At 61.6% G+C, this 22782-nt stretch overlaps 1 protein-coding gene and 1 long non-coding RNA gene across 3 annotated transcripts; one reads left to right on the forward strand and one right to left on the reverse strand.

Annotated features, from left to right (window-relative positions):
- Positions 1–3491: 3491 nt before the first annotated feature.
- Positions 3492–7428, forward strand: Asmt (acetylserotonin O-methyltransferase). Its single transcript, XM_063242742.1, is given in 9 exon segments — positions 3492–3519; positions 3882–4011; positions 4432–4500; positions 5220–5287; positions 5290–5337; positions 5796–5849; positions 5852–5941; positions 6937–7059; positions 7150–7428. Coding segments are annotated over 9 exon segments (855 nt in total). The 3' UTR covers positions 7395–7428.
- Positions 7429–13961: 6533 nt separating this feature from the next.
- Positions 13962–22520, reverse strand: LOC134474580 (uncharacterized). 2 transcript variants are annotated; one of them, XR_010045415.1, is made up of 5 exons: positions 19549–22520; positions 18456–19438; positions 18052–18140; positions 16675–17081; positions 13962–16524 (listed from the first exon to the last, which is right to left on the reverse strand). It is a non-coding gene; the product is annotated as an uncharacterized LOC134474580 (long non-coding RNA). The 2 variants fall into 2 exon arrangements; XR_010045414.1 differs by having other exon boundaries at positions 18456–22510.
- Positions 22521–22782: the final 262 nt, after the last annotated feature.

Below are 22782 nucleotides of genomic sequence, written 5' to 3' on the forward strand. Positions count from 1 at the left end.
GGATGGAATGGGGTCGGTGGATGGATGGTGACGATGGATTGATGGGTAGGTGGATGGATGGACTGGATGGATGGCTGGGTAGGTGGATGGATGGGTGGATGGATGGGTGGGTAGGTAGATGGATGGGTGGATGGATGGGTGGGTAGGTGGATGGATGGATGGATTGATGGGTAGGTGGATGCATGGATGGATGGATGGATGGGTAGGTGGATGGATGGGTGGATGGATGGGTGGGTAGGTGGATGGATGGGTGGATGGATGGGTGGTGGATGGATGGGTGGATGGATCGGTGGGTAGGTAGATAGATGGGTGGATGGATGGGTGGGTAGGTGGATGGATGGATGGATTGGATGGGTAGGTGGATGGATGGATGGATGGATGGATGGGTAGGTGGATGGATGGGTGGATGGATGGGTAGGTGGATGGATGGGTGGATGGATGGGTGGGTAGGTGGATGGATGGGTGGATGGATGGGTGGGTAGTGGATGGATGGATGGATTGATGGGTAGGTGGATGGATGGATGGATAGATGGATGGGTAGGTGGATGGAGGGTGGATGGAGAATGGATGGGTGGGTGGTGGGTGGATGGATGGGTTGATGGATGGATGGTGGGATGGGTGGATGGATGGATGGATGGATGGATGTGTGGATGGGTGGATGGTGGATGGGTGGATGGATGGGTGGGTAGGTAGATGGATGGGTGGATGGATGGGTGGGTAGGTTGATGGATGGAGATGGATGGGTAGGTGGATGGATGGGTGGATGGATGGGGGTAGGTGGGATGGATGGATGGATGGATGGGTAGGTGGATGGATGGGTGGATGGATGGGTGGGTAGGTGGATGGATGGATGGATTGATGGGTAGGTGGATGGATGGATGGATGGGTGGGTAGGTTGATGGATGGATGGATGGATGGGAAGGTCGATGGATGGGTGGATGGATGGGTGGGTAGGTAGATGGATGGGTGGATGATGGGTGGGTAGGTGGATGGATGGATGTATTGATGGGTAGGTGGATGGTGGATGAATGGATGGATGGGTAGGTGGATGGATGGGTGGATGGATGGATGGGGTGGATGATGGATGGATGGATGGGTAGGTGGATGGATGGGTGGATGGATGGGTGGGTAGGTGGATGGATGGGTGGATGGGTGGGATGGATGGGTGCGTGGTGGATGATGGATGGTTGGGTGTGGATGGGTGGATGGATGGATGGATGGATGGGTGGGTGGATGGGTGGATGGATGGATGGATGGGTAGGTGGATGGATGGGTGGATGGATGGATGGGTAGGTGGATGGATGGGTGGATGGATGGATGGGTAGGTGGATGGATGGATGGGATGGATGGGTGGATGTGATGGATGGATGGATGGATGGGTAGGTGGTGGATGGATGGATGGGTGGATGGATGGGTGGTGGATGGATGGATGGATGGATGGGTAGGTGGATGGATGGGTGGATGGATGGGTGGGTAGGTGGATGGATGGATGGATTGATGGGTAGGTGGATGGATGGATGGATGGATGGATGGGTAGGTGGAGGATGGATGGGATGGGGTGTAGGTTGATGGATGGATGGATGGATGGGGTAGGTGGATGGATGGGTGGATGGATGGGTGGGTAGGTAGATGGATGGGTGGGATGGATGGGTGGGTAGGTGGATGGATGGATGGATGGATGGGTAGGTGGATGGATGGATGGATGGATGGATGGGTAGGTGGATGGATGGGTGGATGGATGGATGGGTAGGTGGATGGATGGATGGATGGATGGATGGGTAGGTGGATGGATGGGTGGAAGGATGGGTGGGTAGGGGTGGATGGATGGATTGATGGGTAGGTGGATGGATGGATGGATGGATGGATGGGTAGGTGGATGAGTGGATGGATGGGTGAGGTGGATGGGTGGATGGATGGATGGGTAGGTGGATGGATGGATGGATGGATGGGTAGGTGGATGGATGGGTGGATGGATGGGTGGGTAGGTGGATGGATGGATGGGTGGATGGGTGGATGGATGGGTGGGTAGGTGGATGGATGGATGGCTGGGTGTGTGGATGGATGGATGGGTGGATGGGTGGATGGGTAGGTGGATGGATGGGTGGATGGATGGATGGACGGGTGGATGGATGGGTGGATGGGTGGATAGATGGATGAATGGATGGATGGATGGATGGGTAGGTGGATGGATGGGTGGATGGATGAATGGATGGGTGGGTGGATGGGTGGATGGATGGGTTGATGGATGGATGGTTGGATGGGTGGATGGATGGATGGATGGATGGATGGATGATGGATGGATGGATGGATGGGTGGATGGATGGGTGGGTAGGTAGATGGTGGGTGGATGGATGGGTGGGTAGGTGGATGGATGGATGGATTGATGGGTAGGTGGATGGATGGATGGATGGATGGATGGATGGATGGATGGATGGGTAGGTGGATGGATGGGTGGATGGATGGATGGGTAGGTTGATGGATGGATGGATGGATGGGTAGGTGGATGGATGGGTGGATGGATGGGTGGGTAGGTAGATGGAGGGTGGATGGATGGGTGGGTAGGTGGGGATGGATGGATTGATGGGTAGGTGGGATGGATGGGATGGAGATGGATGGGATGGGTAGGTGGATGAGTGGATGGATGGGTGGGTGGATGGATGGGTGGATGGATGGGTGGATGGGTGGATGGATGGATGGATGGATGGGTGGATGGATGGATGGATGGATGGGTAGGTGGATGAGTGGATGGATGGGTGGGTGGATGGGTGGATGGATGGATGGGTAGGTGGATGGATGGATGGATGGATGGATGGGTAGGTGGATGGGGTGATGGATGGGTGGATGGATGGGTGGGTAGGTGGATGGATGGATGGATGGGTGTGTGGATGGATGGATGGGTGGATGGGTGGATGGGTAGGTGGATGGATGGGTGGATGGATGGATGGACGGGTGGATGGATGGGTGGATGGGTGGATAGATGGATGAATGGATGGATGATGGATGGGTGGATGGGTAATTGGATGGATGGGTGGATGGATGGATGGATTAATGGGTGGTTGAATGGATGGATGGATGAATGGATGGATGGCTAGAGATCTGATGGTGGTTACACAGCTAAGGTGGCTGGATGGCTCAGACAGACTGGGTGGGCGGGTGGATGGTGGCCGACAGATGGCATCGTGGGTGGGTGCAGACGGGCAGTGCGGGGAGGTAGACAGGCCGGGTGGGGAGGAGCCGGGCACTGTACACGCCGACGGGCTCAGCAGGTAGCGGCTCCTGTGCTGGGCTCGTGGCCCTCGGCTGTGGGACCTGTGGGGACAGAGGGACAGATGGTAAGGGGCTGGACAGACGACACATGGGTACGCGGTGACACAGGGTGGGTTCATGGACGCGTCACCGACAGGCTGGCCGATGGCCGGTCCGTGAGTGCATAACACTCAGGCTGAGGAGGGTTGGTGCTCGATCAGTGTGCACACAGCAGACAGACAGACATGGCCGCCGGACAGACAGACAGACGTGGTGGGTGCGTGCGGTGACTGCAGCTGGCCGGGTTGGTAGGTGGGCAGATGGACCCCGTCCTGCTCCCAGCTCTGGGCCGGGCCGGGTGCTTTTCTCCCCCTGGTGCCAGCTCCCCCCCAGGGCCGCCATGTTGGTTTCTGTCCCTCTGTCCTGGCCTCTCCCCTGGGTCCACCTGTGCTGAGTGTTATTAAAAGGTCCCCGGGCTGGCAAGGGCGTCCCCTTCTGGTTCTCCGGGCCTCCCCACACCCTCGAGGGGCTGAGGTCCACCATCCAGTCACCCTGGTGTCCCTCCACCCGCCCACCAGGGGCAGCGCTGGGCAGGACAGGCCTGGACTCAGCGCCCGTGCTCCATCTCTCTCCAGCTCTCTATGCAAACACGGAGCTGTCCAGCGCCTATCTGACCAGCCGCAGCCGGACATCCCAGCGGAACATGGTGCTCTACCTGGCCGGGACCACCTACCGGTGCTGGGCGCACCTGGCCGAGGCCGTGAGGTGGGCGCCGGGCCCCGAGTGACCAGGTCCCCTGCAGCGTTAAACCCATCGCTGCCGGCACCAGAGACCCGAATCGGGGACTTGAGGCCCCGTCAGCACTGGGCGAACCTCTGGAGGGTCCCCAGCCAGGGAGCAGTCTGTGCCACCTTATGGGGTGCAAGAGGGTGGGGAGGGGCCAGAGAACAGGGCGCCGAGGAGCAGGCTCTGCCTGGCCTGGGTCTGTGGGCGTCCTGCTGTCCACGTCCCGGGTGGACCCGGGTGGTTCCCTGAGGGCTCTGGAGGAGATGCAGGGCGCAGGGTCTCCCCGCTCCACCCGCCCGGAGCCCCCAGCCACACCCCCGATTCCGGGAGGACAGGTGTGCGTCACCCACCTGGATCCAGAGTCGAAGTCCCAGAGGCAGAGATTGTCCTCTTTCCCAGGGAAGGGAAGAATCAGTACCCGCAGGCTTTCGGGGTGCCCTCTCAGGACCTGTTCACGGCCATCTACAGGTAATGCAAGTCCCGCAGGGCCCCGCTCTGACAGCAGCGTCCTTAGAGGGCACCGGACACTGTGCCAGAAAGACCACGTGCAGGGCCTTCCATCCAGAAATCAAAATAATGCACCAGCTTGCTCCCTGCTTCCCGGCCACCATGATGGGAGCTCTCTCCTCCCCACACCGTCCACCATGATGCTCCCGCCTTGGAGCAGCCGGCCATGGACTGCACCCTCTGCACCCCTGAGCCACACTGAGCTCCCTCTTTAAGCTGTGCTCTGGGCCCCGGCTCCTCCCTTCTCTCCCTGCTTCCCGGCCACCATGATGGGAGCGTCTCTCCTCCCCACACCGTCCACCATGATGCTCCCGCCCTGGAGCAGCCGGCCATGGACTGCACCCTCTGCACCCCTGAGCCACACTGAGCTCCCTCTTTAAGCTGTGTTCTGGTCCCCGGCTCCTCCTTCTCTCCCTGCTTCCCGGCCACCATGATGGGAGCGTCTCTCCTCCCCACCCGTCCACCATGATGCTCCCGCCTTGGAGCAGCCGGCCATGGACTGCACCCTCTGCACCCCTGAGCCTGATAATCCCGTCCTCTGAGTGACTGATGTCTGGTGTTTTCCCAGTTTGGGATAGTGACTGAGACATGTAGCCTCCTCTTTGTGATCACTCCGGCCGACGCTGACCGCGGACGCCCAGGGTTTTGCACGACCCTTGCACTGTGAATTTGCACCCCAGGTCCGAGGCTGAGCGCCTGCGGTTTATGCGTGGCCTCCAGGAGGTCTGGAGCGTCAGCGGGAGCCGCGTGCTGCCGCCTTCGACCTGTCGCCCTTCCCGCTGGTCTGCGACCTGGGAGGTGAGCGCGTCCCCCTGAGCTGGGCGCCGAGATTCCTGTTCTGTGTCCACCGTGGGCTGACCACGTGCTGGCCACGTGCTGTCCTGGGTGTACTGACCCGTGGTGCAGGGTGCACAGTCCCCTCCCTTGACGAGGCACACGCGGCACCTCGGTCCACTCACCTTGATCACCGGCACTGGACACCAAGCCGCTGGCCACCTGCCCTCACCGAGAGCTGCTGAGATAGTGCCCAGTGGCCAGCTCCCTCCCCTGCCCCCCTCCCGTTCCCGCCCTCCGTCCCCCTGTGCACCAAGCCTCAGGCCTCCCGCACGGCCTCCAGGGACCCTCAGCAGGCCTGACCAGGAGGACGCGGTCCAGCCCGAGTCCGGCTCGGCCCCGGCGGCCACAGCCCAGACCTGGAGGGTGTTGAGCGACTCGCAGGGTCCACTCTGAGGGCCCCACGCGTGCGTCCTGTTCAGGAGGTTCCGGGGCGCTGGCCCGGGAGTGTGCCACCCTGTACCCCGACGCCACGTCACCGTCTTGGACATCCCGGAAGTCGTGCGGGCGGCCCGGGCTCACTTCCCCTTCCCGGAGGGGGCGCGGATCTGCTTCCCAGGAAGGTGAGGTGCGGGTGCAGGCTTGGGGGCTCCCTCCCCGGTCCCGGTGCCCGCCCTCATTTCCGAGCACCCTAGTGACCACGGAGCTGGACTCTGGGGCTGCCCTGAGGTCCAGCCGGGACCCTTCCCGTCCCTCGTTCCCGCCTGTGGCCACCGTGGCCTTGGTGGCCAGCTCGGGCCTGGCAGACGCAATCAGGGAAGATGAGACACGGAGGGACGGCATCCCGGAGGAGGCAGAGGCGGGAGGGTCTCCTGCAGCCTCCTGTTTTGGGGGGAAACTCTAGATGCCACATCGGCCCTGTGCGGGGTCACCTCTTCCTCCCCGGCTTTGAAAAACAACAATTTCTTATTTGATCTGGTTTCCGCAACCCCCAAAATGGCTCCCCCAAGAAGTCAGCTCTCATGGCGCTCCGTGCGTGGTGTGTAAGGGCCCCAAAATCTTGGGTTCCAGAATAAGTGGTCTTTTTGTCAGTGCTGGTTTTGCACCGAGGGTCCTCTGGTGATTAACACCTTCAGGACGTTTTTATTTTTCATTCTGAGAAGCATCTCGCTGGGTCACGCACACCCAGGCTGGGCTGACCAGACGGCCTCCTGCCTCAGCCTCCCAGAGCGCCGTGATGACAGGCGGACACCTCCACCCCCAGCTCCCAATTATGATTTGTGGGGTGCTTTAAAATCAACGTGCAGCACAGACAGAGTCTCTGGGGATGAGACTCCACACCGTGCACCCTAAAAGTTGGGACTTGGGTGCACTCAGCCTTGTTGGATGGCGGACTGCGCCCTCGCCCTCAGTGGACAGGTCTCGGCCTCGGAAATGGGCGTGCAGGTGGGCGTGCATGTCGGTCCCAGGACCCGGCTGGCTCCTGCCTGTCTCCGGGGCCCCTACATTTTGTGGGAGCAGGCAGGGGGCAGCATGGCGGACCTCTGCTGCAGGAGCAGGGTTAGCGCGGGGCCGGGCGCTGCCGGGTTGGGTCACACTCACCTCGTCTCTGCCCGACTGCAGGAGACTTCTTCCGGGACGGGCTCCCGCAGGCCGATCTGTACATCCTGGCCAGGGTCCTGCACGACTGGGGGGACCCCAAGTGCTCGGCGCTGCTGAGCCGCATCCACGGCGCCTGCAGGCCAGGTGCGCACGGGCCGCGGTGCGGGGAGCTGAGGGCAGGGTCCTGGGGTCACAGCCCCAGCGGGGGCTCACCTGCCCCGCGTGCCTGCCCAGGTGGGGGCGTCCTGGTGGTGGAGAGCGTCCTGCAGGAGGACCGCCGCGGGCCCCGCTCCGCCCTGTTCCTCTCCCTGAACATGCTGCTACAGACCGAGGGCCTGGAGCGCAGCCCGGGCCAGTACCGGGCGCTGCTGGCCGCCGCCGGCTTCGGGGATTTCCGGTTCAAGAGGACGGGGGGCGTCTACGATGCCATGTTAGCCCGGAAGCCGCTGCCCCTGGGGTGGGGGGCCACCGTGCCGTGACAGCACTCACAATAAAGAGCCAGCTTTCCCTGCGTCCTGGTGTTTGGGGGCAGAGAGAGGCGGATTCTGTGGGCAGCACGATGGCCGTGCCGTTCAGCCGGAGGCTCTGCCTTTGGGAGGAGATGAATCCCGGGTGCTGGCCCTCAGAGGACCCGTCCAGGGCTGAGGTCCTGGCTGACTGTGCTGCAGGAGGTGGGCATTTGTGGGAGGTGGACACGGGGGTCCCCGGCTCCTCCCTTCTCTCCCTGCTTCCCGGCCACCATGACGGGAGCGTCTCTCCTCCCCACACCGTCCACCATGATGCTCCCGCCTTGGAGCAGCCGGCCATGGACTGCACCCTCTGCACCCCTGAGCCACACTGAGCTCCCTCTTTAAGCTGTGTTCTGGTCCCCGGCTCCTCCCTTCTCTCCCTGCTTCCCGGCCACCATGATGTGGGCGTCTCTCCTCCCCACACCGTCCACCATGATGCTCCCGCCCTGGAGCAGCCGGCCATGGACTGCACCCTCTGCACCCCTCAGCCACACTGAGCTCCCTCTTTAAGCTGTGTTCTGGTCCCCGGCTCCTCCCTTCTCTCCCTGCTTCCCGGCCACCATGATGGGAGCGTCTCTCCTCCCCACACCGTCCACCATGATGCTCCCGCCTTGGAGCAGCCAGCCATGGACTGCACCCTCTGCACCCCTGAGCCACACTGAGCTCCCTCTTTAAGCTGTGTTCTGGTCCCCGGCTCCCCCATTCCCTCCCTGCTTCCCGGCACCATGACGGGAGCATCTGTCCTCCCCACACCATCCACCATGATGCTCCCGCCTTGGAGCAGCCGGCCATGGACTGCACCCTCTGCACCCCTGAGCACACTGAGCTCCCTCTTTAAGCTGTGTTCTGGTCCCCGGCTCCTCCCTTCTCTCTCTGCTTCCCAGCCACCATGATGGGAGCGTCTCTTCTCCCCACACCGTCCACCATGATGCTCCCGCCCTGGAGCAGCCGGCCATGGACTGCACCCTCTGCACCCCTGAGCCACACTGAGCTCCCTCTTTAAGCTGTGCTCTGGTCCCCGGCTCCTCCCTTCTCTCCCTGCTTCCCGGCCACCATGATGTGAGCGTCTCTCCTCCCCACACCGTCCACCATGATGCTCCCGCCTTGGAGCAGCCGGCCATGGACTGCACCCTCCGCACCCGTGAGCCTAATCAATCTTCTCCCTTAACCTGTGAGTGTGAAGTCTCAGTCAGAAGCTGACACGGTGGCCCCCGTGGCTCCACCACCCCAGACATCCACCCCGTCTCCCAGGCTGTCCGCCTATAGTGATGGTGAACACCTTTCCTCCCTGAGTCTCTTTACAAGTTGACTCTGGTACCATCTCAGCTCCTAGTGCAAGCACGAGGGCTGCAATCCAAGAATATGGTGCATATTGCAGAGAATTAAGCCTCACTACGGGCTGGGGATGCAGCTCGTGGCACAGCGCCTGCCTGGCCGGCCTGAGGCCTGAGTTCGATTGTCCATATCAAAGCAAACACGAAAAATGCAATACAGCAACAGACTCCCTGCCACAAAAACCCTTTAAAGTCCTCCCCGGCTCTGCATGGCTCATCCCAGCATCCCAGCCGCTCTGTACAGCAGCTCTGGGGTCCTCTGTCCACAGGGTCTTTATGAGATGTGATCAGAAACCCGGTGATGGCCATTGTCCAGCGCCGTCCAGCAGAAAGGCAGCTGTAAACACAGGACTCCGGGTCCCCGTCCACCTCGGTCCCCGGAGCTGGCCTGTGCAACTCCTGGCTCCTCCCCAAGGTCACAGTGACCGGGGAAGGTCAAGGTTTTGGGTCCATTCGGGACACGGAGGTGGCCAGGACGGCGCAGCTAAAGGTCATCTGTGTTGCTGGCCTTTGCTTTCTGTGGCCCTGGGCAGCAGCAGTGTGTGCAGGACGTTTATGTCCAGCTGCTGAATTTGTGACCAGGTGTCACAGGGATTGACTTTCCAGAGACATCCAGCCCCAGCCGATGCTGGTGAGGTCCTGTTGGGCAGTTTCTCTCTCTCTCTCTCTCTCTCTCTCTCTCTCTCTCTCCCCCCCCCCCCAGGCGAGGCAGGGCCAGGCAATGAAGCTGACCGTGCAGCCCAAGCGAGGAAGCATCACATCCATTGGGCTGGTTCGGCTCTCTCAGGAGAACTCACACTGGACCTCTTCACGTCCATCGCCACCGTCCCTCTGGCTGCGCGCACTCAGCAAACTCGCAGGGTCGACCAGTTACCCCGCAGTGTGATTGACAGGGGCCCGCATGGACGCAAGTCATTCTGGGATGTCTCCGCCCCCAACCCCGTGATTGACAGCTGCCTGGCGCCATAGCTGGATGACTGGCGAGCAGGTTCAGCCAATGAGAGACAGGAGGGAGAGACAGGGGGCGGGAAGAGAAAGGCGCCGGGGTATTTATTCCCAGCACGTAGCTGGATTTTTCTTCCGGATCGGAATTTGGCCAGAATTGGTCCTCTACCTTGTTCTCTGGGAGGCTGGGGCGGTTCATTATCTTTTCCTGGGGTTTCTTTTGACTCAAGATCCCATCTTTTCCCCAAGACTGTGACCGGCTTGTCGTTCTAACACCTGGGAGGCTGAGGCAGGAGGATTCCCGGGAGTTCAGGCCAGCCTGGGCTCCGTAGTGACTTGGAGGGCAGTATGGGCTACATAGCGAGACCCTGTCCCCAAAACTCAAGCCAAACCGAGTCAGTCCAAAGTGAGTCAGGAACGGAGAGCTGCATTTCCAGACCATCTGATGTAATGTAACAGGATATGCGTAGGAAACACACCTTCCCCAGGACTCTCACGAGCTACCTCACGTCAGAAGAAGTGGAATCAGGGATCTGGAGAGCCGTGGGGCAGCGTTATTTACACAGCCACAAAGCGGGGGCAACCCATGGACGGATGATGGATGGACAGTCTGTCTTGTGTGGAGGAATACTATTCAGTCATGAAAAAGTGTGACCACCGAAGACTGACCTTGAGGGGGATCCCTAGAGGGACGGAGCAGGGGGCGGTTACCAGGGCCAGGGCCAACAGAGACAAAGCCGACACCCTGCTATCCACGTCTGGGAGGCATGGCCTGCACGCACCCGTGGGTACCTTGCACCCCCAGTAGATGTAACGGTGGCGAGGGCATGTTTTGGGTGACGTGGGTCTCAGCCGTGTCTGGCGTCCCCTGGGACAGAAAGGAAAGCGAAGGACGGGGCCTGTGGAGCCGGCGTCCAGCAGGGGGCGCGCGTGCGCCGTGGCCAGGTCCAGCTGGGCTCCCAGGCCTCTGCAGGCCCCGCTGGTTTATCCCACTCGGGGAGCACAGCTGCACCCTGCCGTGCCATCTGCGGGGTTCACAGAGTGGGAGAGGCTCCGCATGGGTGGTCAGCACTGACCACAGCCACAGCCGAGGGTGCGGAGCCCTCAGAGTCCCCCCCGCCCTGCATGGCCCCCCAGATCCGGCCGCTCTCCCTGCAGCTTGGGGTGCTCTATCCTCAGGGACTTTAGCTGCACCGTCCTGTCCGCCTCCATGTCCCGAATGGACCCCAAACTCTGACCTTTCCCGGTCACTGTGACCTTGGGGAGGAGCCGGGAGTCGCACGGGGCCAGCTCTGGGGACCGAGGTGGACGGGGACCGGCGTCCTGTCACCATCTATCAATACCACTGTAACTGACATCTGAGTCTGTGTCTGTGTCCAGGGTGGACATCAGAATCTACCCCGTCTCACCCCGGGGAGAACAGCCGCCATCCAAGCAAACATCCAAGCAAACAATACCAGGGCTGGCGGGGCTGAGGGCAGAAGGGGCCTTTCCACACCCACGGCGGGAGTCTAACCCAGGGCCAGCACCGGGGAAATCCGCATGCAGAGTCCTCAGACAGCTAAAGCTAGAAACTCAGTCTGCCCCAGCCGTTCCCTGGTTATAGCAGCCCGATTCCTGATGGCGGCCTCCTGGAAGCAGCGTCTGTGTCCACTGACAGCCCAGTGTGTGAGGAAAGGTTGGTGTTTACACACAGTGGAGTACTACTCTGCCCCGAAGAAGGGCAAACTTGTAGGGAAGCAGGTCGCCCTTCAGAATACAATGTGAATTGAAATAAATCGGACATGAAATACTGCAGTGTTCCCCTTGTGCAAGAAATCCAAAATGTAACTAAAAAGCGAGATGAAAGATTAAAAGAATCACGGCTAGTTTGATATCCAGGTGTCCACCTCTGATGCTCTGTGTCCAGGCCCATGGGGCTGACTGTGTCCACGTGTAAACCTCTGACGTGTGGCTGTCTGTCTGTGTAGATAATGACACCTTGTGGGGGTCACTGACCTGCGGGTCTGCACCCATGGCGGTGCCCAGGGTGCCCATGTGCCCCTGGCCCCGGGGGAGGACTCGGGGACGCTCCGTCTGCCCGAGGAACCCTCGTTTCCTCCAAGAGTCTGGGTCCCTCTCTCGCTCTCGATCCCCTAACAGCTGTCACTACACGACTTTCAGCCCTGAGGTGAAGCAATCTGAGGTCCCACACCGTAGGGGTGAGATGGGGCTCAGGGAATGCGCCCCAATGGGTTGAGTTGATGCAGGGGCAGCCAGCACCTGTCGAGCTTTGGAAAACTGCACCGTCCACACAGAGTGTGGGGTCACAGATTCTCACGCGTGCAGGCTCCAGCCACGCCAGGCAGGCACGTGGCGCTGGATCCCGCAATTGAGGGCTTGCTGGGGAGCCGGTCAAGCTGCAGAGCCAAGTGTGGACGGCATCTCCCAGAATCCATTTCTGCATCTCCCAGAATCAACCTCTGCATCTGCCAGAATCCACCTCTGCATCTCCCAGAATCCACCTTTGCATCTCCCAGAAGCCACCTCTGCATCTCCCAGAATCCACCTCTGCACCTCCCAGAATCCACCTCTGCACCTCCCAGAATCCACCTCTGCATCTCCCAGAATCCACCTCTGCATCTCCCAGAAGCCACCTCTGCATCTCCCAGAATCCACCTCTGCATGTCCCAGAAGCCACCCCTGTGGTTGACAAACTCCTCCATACGGCTTGATTCCCAGCCAGGCGGCTCCATCTCTTTGGCATCAGAGACCGGCCTGGTCATCGCTGCCCAGATCCCGGTACTCGGCCGCTCCAGACGCCCCTCCAGGCCCCGTGACCGCTGCCCTGCCCTCCGCACCTGTGATCGGATGCTCGGACCGTGTGCACTTGACGCCGGGTCTCAGAGGACGCCCCTCGGCTGCGGGCAGATGTGCAAACCCGGATAGACGCGGGCTGCTCTGAGACCGCGTGGCTGCTCCCTCCGGACAAAGAGGAGGATTCTGGGGGCATAAGAAACAGGCCCCGAGACCCGACCGGGGTTCGGGAACCGGTGCAGAGCGGGGTGTGAATTTCATCACAGCTTTGGGGGCTCAGGGGGGCCGGATAGTGGTCAGCGTCCAAACTTAGAAAGTTGTGTGAGAGCCTGCAGACCTGGGCCTCGGGCCGATCTGGGTCTGCTGTGTGCGTGTGTGTAAGTGCATGTGCACACGTGTGTGCGTGTGTGTGAATGCATGTGGGTGTGTGTGCATGTGTGCATGTATGTACCTGTGTGTGCACGAGTGTGAGTTTGTGTGCACGTGCAAGTGTGTGTGCATGCTTGTGCATGCGTGTATGCATGTGAGTTTGTAAGTGTGTGCATGTGTGTGTGCATGCTTGTGCATGTGTGTGCGTTTGTGTGTGCATGCTTGTGCATGTGTGTTTGTAAGTGTGTGCATGCTTGTACATGCTTGTGCATGTGTGTTTGCGTGTGCGTGTGTTCATGCTTGTGCATGCGTGTGCATGTGTGCATGCGTGTGCATGTGTGTGCATGTGGGTCATTTTTCCATGTTGCAAAAATCTCCAAGACTCGAGAGCGCCTTGGGCCCCCTTCCCCGTCCTCCGCCCGCGTGGATTTCCGTGGCCGCGTCACCCAGGGCCGCCCGCCCGCCCTGGCAGGATTAGGTGCCCTGTTCCCCGGTGGGCGCCACCTCCCCGTGTCTCCAGGGACATTCATCGGCCTCTGCTGCCTTCGCTGTGTCCACTCCCGGTGAGGACGCAGAGGCCGCGGCCTGCCCTGGCTGCAGAGCTCCCCCCGGGCCCCGTCACGCCCATGTGCAGGGTCCCCGCCTGGCCTCGGGAGCCAGGGGTGCAGGCAGGCCCCCTTCTCGGCACCGGGGCCTTTTCCTGTGCAGCCCTCGCGTGCTCGGCCGGCTGCCCTGCGCCCCGAGTCGTGCACACCCGATCAGCTTCCCGTGTGACAAGCACCGGCGTGCTCGGTGGCCGGAACCCTGTTTAGTGTTTGCATCACACACGGACAGCGCTTGAGGCGATGCAGGGCTCGCGTGCACACAGGGCCCGCTCACTGCAGATCAACAAAGGGAAAGATGAAAGGCTCGGCCAGCAACAGAGGAGCCTCACAGGAGCTTCAGTCCAGCTCGGAGTGGATTCTCAGAGTTTTAGTGCCCAGAAGGCAAAGCTCTCCGACGGGCCGGCGGAGCTGGGTCACCACACGGTCAGCCTCGGACTGCGCGCTGTAAGGCTGCAAATTCTTGTGTGTGAACAGAAAGCAAATCAAACTAGAGAGAAAAAAACACATTCACTCTGCAAACCGGGGATTTAGCTCAGCGGCACAGAGCCTGCCTGGCAAACCCAAGGTCCTGAGTTCAAATCCTGTACTCAACAGCAGAACAAAATATTCATTCAACAACCCGTGCAGTTAGCAATCATCTTACTTGGAGTAAAGCAACCTGACAAATGATACATCCATATATATATCCATGAAGGGACCAAAATTCACTGGGTGAGTCACGGGGTGTCACCTTGGGAACTCTATATGGTCTCCAATTCCTTGTAATATGGAGACGGGGCTACCGATCTGGGCTGGGATCTGAGGGCCACAATCTTGTAAAGGACAGAGCAGCCCAGGAGGGGTGCTGGACAGGCCCGAAAATCTAAACAGACGACATTTAATTAAACAATCCCTGCTCAGCGACATGGAAACCGATTTGCAAAGCGTCCTGCTGGGCCGCTGTCTCCGCACACCCGGCCTCTGACGGCTCCTTTTAACCCGTGCCATCGGCCGTCGCTGTGATTGGCTTTGCACGCTGGCTGTGGCTCTGCATTTCTGTGATTCATTTCATTAGCAAAGGAACTCGGTTTCTAATACGGAACCTGCTGACTACGAAGCCTAAATATGTCAGAGCCGGACGGTTTTAGTAGCTTTTACGAAGTCAAGTTAAGCCTGATCCGAGCGCCGGATATTCCCGTGGAGACGCCAGCAGCTGCTCTCCGTGAGGTCCTGCGTCATCAAAGGCTGAATAATCTTTGCAGGTTTAAACTCCGGACGGCTCAGAGCGCTGGTGGGTGGTGAGACCATCTCTGCAGCCTCTCTGGGCCGCCCGACATGTCCGCAGGCCGCCGTGACCCTGGGGCTGCCCAGTCTGCAAACCCACACGGCCACCTGCATTTTAGCAGATTTTTCAACAATAAAAAATGTTGCAGGTTTCCTGCAATACAGCCAACCAAAAAGTCTACAAAACAGTGTCGCATGAGTTACGCGTTGCATTTATAATCTTTGCTCGTGATATGATTATTTTTCTCCTGCATTGATGGTTATGTGTGGCCATGAGGTGCAATCATTACAGCCACGCACACGGTTACGGCGCTGAGATCGACTCACGTGACGCGTGTCATGCTGGTAAAGCTGCTTCGCACACAGAATAAAGTGTTTGCACCAACCAGGAGCACGCTGCGCCCGTGTTGCTGAGCTGGAGGAAGGTTGTTGTGTGAAACTTTCTCTCGGCCTCTAAACACGCAGGCTGGAGGCCGGCGTCCAGAAAGGAGCCCCGCTCCCCGCCAGCGCTGCCTCCCCGCCTGTCCAAGGTCCTGCGGTCAACGGCCATGCAGGCCACCTTCCCCGTCCTCAGGGCTCGTGCCCGGCGGGGAGGCCACAGGGCCCGCTCCGCTCGCTGACCCACACAGGCTGCTGCTTGTGGCCGGCTCCTCACGACGAGAAGACCCACGGGGAAGGCGGGACGGCTTCAAATAATTTGCAATTCTAGAGGGAGCAGAGCTGCTGACGGGGCGGGAATCACAGCTCTCAGAGAAGCCGTGCAATTAAAGTTTTATCTCACCGCTTCGGTGGGGAGACGGACTCGGTGTCCCTCGCGGAGGACGCTGGCTTGGTGAAGTGTTTTCATAGCAAACGGCACAGAGAGGAGATTTAACTCCCGAAGGCTCCGCGCCACTCCTGGGTCCCGAGACAGCCCGACACCGATAAAAATAGCTTGAAAATCAAGCCGAGGAAGAAGTGGAAAGAGATAGTCACGGCCCGAGCAGCTTTGTTCACAAGAGCTGAGAGGCGGAAGCAGCCCAAGGGCGAGGGGTTCAAGGAAGGGGTCAGCGGAACACGGCCCCTTTGTGCGAGGGAATATTACATAGCCAGGAAAAGGAAGGCAGTGGATCCTCCCACCTCAGCCCCCCTCAAAGTGCCGCACGGCAGCTGTGCACCTCCCGGCCCAGCTCAGGTAGAGCCGGCCGTGAGCTGAGGTTTGGGGGGGACACGGGGGGCTGCAGGACTCACCTAACCCCCCACCGAGCCCCTGGGCAGCTCGCTTTATTTTGCTATTTTGAGACAGGGTTTGCTCAGGTGCCCACAATGCTTCTGCCTCAGCCTCCCAGCAGCTGGAATCAGGGCCGGGGGTCCCGATGTCCGCGGTGCTTCCCGACAAAATACAGACTTCAAAGCGGCTAGAGAAGGGGGCGCCCGCGTCTCGTGGCACAGCCACAGCTCCTGTCTGTGAGGCCAAGTGTGCCCAGTGCCGGCTGCAGGCGCCCCCGGGAACCTCACAGGGCACCCTGGAAATCCGGACCATTACATGCTGGTTAAAAATAAATCAGAGGGGCTGGGGATTTAGCTTAGCGGCATAAGCACCTGCCTTGCAAGCAGGCGGTCCTGAGTTCGATCCCTGGTACTGATAAAAAAAAATGAAATAAAATAAAATGAAGCAAAGGCTGGGCGTGGGCGTGCACGCCTGTCATCCCAGCGCTCGGGAGGCTGAGGCGGGAGGATCTCTTCGAATTCAAGACCATCCTCGGCTGCACAGTGAGCTCAAGGCCGGCCTGGGCTGCACGGTGAGACCTTGTCTCAGAAACACACAAAAAAATTATAAATCAATAATTTAGAGAAATTATAAATAAATTGTAAATAAATAAATGCTCAGTAAACACAAAGTCCCCCGCCATGTACTCCGACAGCTGCTTTGCAGACAACAGCGCACCCCGTGCTCACCGGATCGGTTCTGACCCGGCCGCTCTGTCCTCCAGGAGTCCCGGGCCGTGAATCAGATGCCGCAGGCCCGGCCCGGCGTCTCGGGGGCTCCCGGTGTTGGGGTCACAGTCCCCAGCCGTTCAGCGGTGCTGGGGCCGCCGGTGCTGACCTGCAGCTGATGGGCAGACAGACAGACAGACGGACACCTCCGCTGAGGCCAGAGCTGCGGACGGAGCCAAGCAGATGCAGCCCTGGGCGGGTTCTCGGGGACAGAGGAGCAAATAGCGGGGACCCCGGGCCTCAGCCTTCGGGGTTTGCAGGCGGCACCCGGGTGCAGCCTGCCCTGTGCCAGCTCCGCGAGGCCTTGCGAGGTTTGCCGAGCTCTGCGTGGCCCCCGCGGGCTGCGGGGTCTGGGGCGCCTCGACGTCCTGAGCAGGGAAAGAGATGCAGGCCTCTGTGGGTGCTGGTCACCCCGCGGACTGACTGCCCTTCTGGGCCTTGCAGGACAGTGAGACCCTCCCGCCCCGGCCTCCCCGTGACACCCTCCCGCCCCAGCCTCCCCTGTGACACCCTCCCGCCCCGGCCTCCCCCGTGAGACCCTCCCGCCCCGGCCTCCCCCGTGACACCCTCCCGCCCCGGCCTCCCCGTGACACCCTCCCGCCCCGGCCTCCCCGTGACACCCTCCCGCCCCAGCCTCCCCTGTGACACCCTCCCGCCCCGGCCTCCCCCGTGAGACCCTCCCGCCCCGGCCTCCCCGTGACACCCTCCCGCCCCGGCCTCCCCGTGACACCCTCCCGCCCCGGCCTCCCCCGAGACACCCTCCCGCCCCGGCCTCCCCCGTGACACCCTCCCGCCCCGGCCTCCCCGTGACACCCTCCCGCCCCGGCCTCCCCGTGACACCCTCCCGCCCCGGCCTCCCCGTGACACCCTCCCGCCCCGGCCTCCCCCGTGACACCCTCCCGCCCCGGCCTCCCCGTGACACCCTCCCGCCCCGGCCTCCCCCGTGACACCCTCCCGCCCCGGCCTCCCCCGTGACACCCTCCCGCCCCGGCCTCCCCCGTGACACCCTCCCGCCCCGGCCTCCCCCGAGACACCCTCCCGCCCCGGCCTCCCCGTGACACCCTCCCGCCCCGGCCTCCCCCGTGACACCCTCCCGCCCCGGCCTCCCCCGTGACAGCCTCCCGCCCCGGCCTCCCCCGAGACACCCTCCCGCCCCGGCCTCCCCGTGACACCCTCCCGCCCCGGCCTCCCCGTGACACCCTCCCGCCCCGGCCTCCCCCGTGACAGCCTCCCGCCCCGGCCTCCCCGTGACACCCTCCCGCCCCGGCCTCCCCGTGACACCCTCCCGCCCCGGCCTCCCCCGTGACACCCTCCCGCCCCGGCCTCCAGAGCGCTGACCTTAGGTCTCTCTTCCTGGAGCCCAGACGCAGTCAGTCGGTGGCTTTGCAGCAGTTTGTCTTTCTGTCCCTTTGAGCCAGGGTCCGGCTCTGCAGCCAGGCCGGCCTTGAGCTCACTGTGCAGCCCGGGCTGGCCCCGAACTCCCAGCGACCCTCCTGCCTCAGCTTCCCCGGGGCTGGGATGACAGGTAGGCGCTCCCCCCCCCCGCACCCCCCGGCTGATCATTCACCCTTCTGATGCACCCCGAGTTTCTCGGGGACTCCTGCAGGGGTGGCTGGGTGCAGGGCCAGCCCTGGGCTCTGACCTGGCCCTCCTCTAATGCCCCGTGGATCCCTCTTTCTCGGGGCCCCCGTGGACCTCGAGGCCATCTCCGCCAAGCCCCACGCCCTCGCCTGGGCCCTCACCCCGTCAGGTTGGAGGACGCCAGGTCGGATCCGCCCAAGCCCTGAGCCTTTGTCCTGGGGCCGCTGCACCTGAGAAGGAGCCCGGCTTGGTGCATCAGGACCCGAGCTCGGGGAACCAGCCGGCTGTGCGGGACCCAGCTCAGCTGCAGAGGGGCAGCCGGGGGTGGCCGGGTGCGCGGAGCCCCATCTCCCTGGAGCTGGCGTTTAACCAAGGCTTTGCCCCGTCACCCGGTAAGTGACTGACTTTTACATTTGGCCGGCAGGGAGCCGGCGGACCAGTCTGGACGGCTGGAAACTCTGTTTGTCTCTCTCTCTGGATTAAAAAACAACCACAAAGTCAAGATGACCACAACAGGGTCAAAAGCAGAGCGAGACAGCATTTCAAACCACACGGCAGGACTTCAGCCAGGGCTGCGGGGTGCCCTGTGCCTCCCAAAGGCCGTGGCTCGGGCTGCCAGACCCAGCCGGGCAGGGCTGACCCACGGACACAATCTCCCTTCCCCTGTGACTGTCTGTCGTGTGACTTTTCGATCGTATTTGTGTTTCACAGCAGCGAGACAATGCCAGCCTGACTTACTTCACTTGCGAGCCTGGATTCTGGTTGCCTCCACCGACCCATCAAGGCCCGTTCGTGGCCTGTGTCTCTGAGGGTTTAACAGGAGGAACCCAGGTGAAGCCTGGAGGACACGGCCAGGACCCCTAAACCCGATGCCCTGGGAACCCGGAAACCCGGGGCGGGCCAGGTGAGCGGGGCGTGGCCTGAAGACCAGCCTGGTCCTGGCCCGGCCCTGGAACCAATCAGAGAAGGCGTTACTTTATTCCAGTTCTTTACGTAAATCCAGTACTCTTCCCAGGGCCAATCAGAAGATGTGATGTTGGGCCCTTCATTTGCATGTGGGCACAGCCAATCCGAACACGCGGCTCCTGATTGTCATTTACATCCGCTGGGAACCCGGCGAGCCTTTCCATTGGACGGTTCATATCTGGCGCCAGTATGAAGGAGTTTCTGATAGGGCGGACGTCCCGGGGCCGCATGCGCACGACCCAGAGCCCGCTCAGGGAGGCTGGGTGCAAGAGACCACTTTGCCGTTACCTGGGGGCCGTGGGGAGCCTTCTCTTGGAGATTTCTCCTCTTCCCACCTCCAGGAAATGTGCGGCTTTTCTCTGGGTCACCAGGTCCCTGGAAAGAAGCCCCGTAGGACCCACCACTGGGCAGCTACCTGGTGGACACCCTCCTGCCTCTGCCTCCTCCTCCGAGTCCAGATGGCCCTGGGCCGCTGCCCTGTCCCTGCAGGCTCTGCCTCCACCTCCGTGTCTGTGTCCTCTCTTCTGTCCGTCATGAGGACGCTGCCGTTGGATTCAGGAGGCCGAGGCAGGAGGGTCTCCTCTCCAGAGTCCCTCTAATGCAGGGACCCTCTTTCTTCCTAAGGCGCCACCCGCAGGTTGGGAGCAGACCTCCCACTTCAGGGCCGCAACGGCCTGGAGGATGCGGGGTGACAGGGTCTGGGCCTTTCCCTAAGCCTGTGGGGTCAGGGTTGGGGTGGGGGTCAGGGTTCGGGGCGGCGAGGCAGGGCACTCCCGGGCCCTCCCGGCTCCTCAGGCCCTCAGTGCTGACACAGCCCTCATGAGCCCCCCACCCCACCCCCGACCCCCTGGCCTTTGCATCTGCCTCCTGCTCCATCCGGGAGGCTGAGCACTCAGGGTCCCCTGGGGCCGCCCTGTCCTGACCTGCAGTGTAAAACACAGCCCCCTTTTCAAAGCTTTGGCCCCCAGGAAACAGGGGGCATCGCTTGGCATCTTAAAGGGCCCGCGGCGACTGGGTGTGTGGAAGGCTTTGTTCCCCGTCTGCAGGGCTCCTGGGAAGGCGCGGGACCTTTAAGGGGCGGGGCCTGAGGAGGATGTTATATCATTGGGGGCGTAGCCATGTCCTTAGGGGCGTGGCCTAGGAAAGTCTATATAAACCCTGGGCCCTGCGCTGTCTGGCTCCAAACATGAGGCTTTCCGGGGTGACCGGGGGTGACCACACCCGAGTATCCTATCAGCCCCCTGGAGTAACAGACCAAAACGAACCCAAAGCCTGAGAGGCTTTCATGCTCTCTTGATGCAAAGCCTGACTTACACCCAGCTGAGCCCCAGCCCTCGAGGACGAGCTGCATGTAAGTCTGGGGTCCCCAGGCCCGCACCCCTAAACCGGGGCTGCAGTGAGCCGGTGTCCCCGATATCGCAGGGGGGACCCCGGGTCCTGAGCGCTCTGAAGTCACCCGCAGATGAACCCAGGGCTGGGCGCACAGCGGGGCATCGTGGGGGCCAGCAAGCCCCAGAGGGCTCTTTTGGGGGAGTCACTGACCCCCGTTTTCTCCTCTGTCTCTCGGGGCTTCACCTCGCTGCAGACCCATAAATGATGAAGCCAAGCGGACATCTCGGGCCTGCAAGACCCAAACGCACCAGCCCAAGCCGAGCTCCCCAGGCCGGGCTCGAGCTCGCGGGGACCCTCCTGCCTCAGCCTCCCGAGGGGTGCTGGGCCCCGCGGGCGTCACCACCCCGGCTGCAGCCCGCTTTTCCTAGAAAAATCTCCCAACGAATTATCTAGATGTTTTGATATTTTCGAACACATTCAAAAGCAGGGGCTGGGTTTCTTTAGCTTCATTTAGTTGGCAGACAGGCCGGGCGGGATCGGGGACCAGGAGGCTGTCCTGGGTCTCCTGCTGTGCCCTCCAAAAAACCTGCCCGCGGTGGCCGGTGCTGGGCTGAGCTCCGCTCCGAGCCGGGATTTGCAGAGATGCAGGACAGCTGAGTATCACCGCAGAGCCCAGCACGGAGCCGGCCGGGGTGCGGCCTCAGCCAGGCGGGTTTGCAGCGTCCTGGGGGTCCGCTCCCCGAGATCAAGGCGGGGAAACCGCGGAAGCCCGGCCCAGGTCTTCCTCTAGGGTCTGTGCACAGTAAAAGAAATCGTCAGACTCAATGGTTCATTCTGTAGCAATGGGCATTTTCTGAGGACAGGGACGCTGTTTGTCCCTGCCCGCCTCTGGGCTCCTGCTTTGTGGACTCTTCCCCGAGGAGCTCATTTCTAACTGAAAGTCTGTGTGTTCTGAGCTGGCCCCGTCAGCTGCTTTAATATTTCAGGTGCAAGCCGTGCCTCGGTTCACCCGTCTTTCTGCACTCTGCCTGCAGTTAAAGGTGCCGGAGAACGGTGGAATCTCCCGTGGAAACTCACGTGCGGCTGGCCCGGCCTGTTTCTGTTTTCCCATAGCGTTGCTGGGCTGCCCAATCCTGGCTCTACGTACAGGGGCTCCTCCTGCCTCAGCCTCCCAGAAGCTGGATTTAGAGGGATGCACCACCGTGCCTGGTTTTTTCTTTTTTGGGACTGTATAGTATTCCACACCCAAAAGCACCATAAATGATTCAGCACAGGGCTGGCTGTGGAAACCCTGTTAGTTCCAGCCTCCCCGCCCCCCCCCCAGAGACGGTGCTGCGGTCAGAGACCGACAGGTCGGACCCTCAGTCGCTCGTGAGCAGGTATGAGCTCCGCCCGGTCCGTGCACCATTCCCGTCTGGCTGATGAACACTGGGCTGTTCCAGGGAGACCTGAAGAGCGGCTGCCTGATGGATGCCGGGTCTTTGGGGTGGTGGGAATGTTCTGGAATCGCATTTTAAACATGTCTCTGGGCACGGTGTGCGCCCGTTACTCCAGCACTGTGGGAGGCTGAGGCAGGAGGGCTCCAAATCTGAGCCCAGCCCGTGGAAAGTCAGAGCGACGCTGTTGGGGGACAGAGCGTGGAGCTGTGTGGGGCGCCATCGTTCAGGGCCTCGTAATTCTCCCCAGCGCCTTCCTGAGGCTCCGGGGCTCACAGTGCGGGGCATTGGGGAAAGGGTCTCTGCGGGTGTAGCTGAGTGTGGGAGGTGAGGGTGAGGCCGTGCTGGGGCCGCGGGGCTCGGAGCCGGGGAGGCGACGGACTGCTGTCCAGGACCTCAGAGGTGCGGGCACCCCGTCCATCAGCTACCGGGCCCCGGGGCCAGGCTGACCATGCCCGTGGCTGCCCGCTGCGTCACCTAAGGGCCGCGGGCAGCGTGCCGGGTCCCGGCGTGGCCCACACAGCTGGTTCCTTCCCCGCCCTCCTCCCCTCCGTCTCGGGGTCCCCGTCCCCCCAGAAGCTCCGACCCCCTCTCCCCAGCCTGCTTTGCTCTTTCTCCACACCCGGGTCCCCCAAGGCTGGCGCTGAGCTCGGGGGCCCACTTCCCTCGCTGGGCATCCAGGTCCCAGCTGCACCCCATTTCCTGCACGAACCCCGAGTTTCTGCCCCCGTGCAGAGCGGCGTGGACATCAAAT

This window comes from Cavia porcellus, unplaced genomic scaffold (genome assembly GCF_034190915.1).
Source record: "Cavia porcellus strain 051 isolate PalLab524CR breed Dunkin Hartley unplaced genomic scaffold, mCavPor4.1 scaffold_33, whole genome shotgun sequence".
Taxonomy (NCBI): domain Eukaryota; kingdom Metazoa; phylum Chordata; class Mammalia; order Rodentia; family Caviidae; genus Cavia; species Cavia porcellus.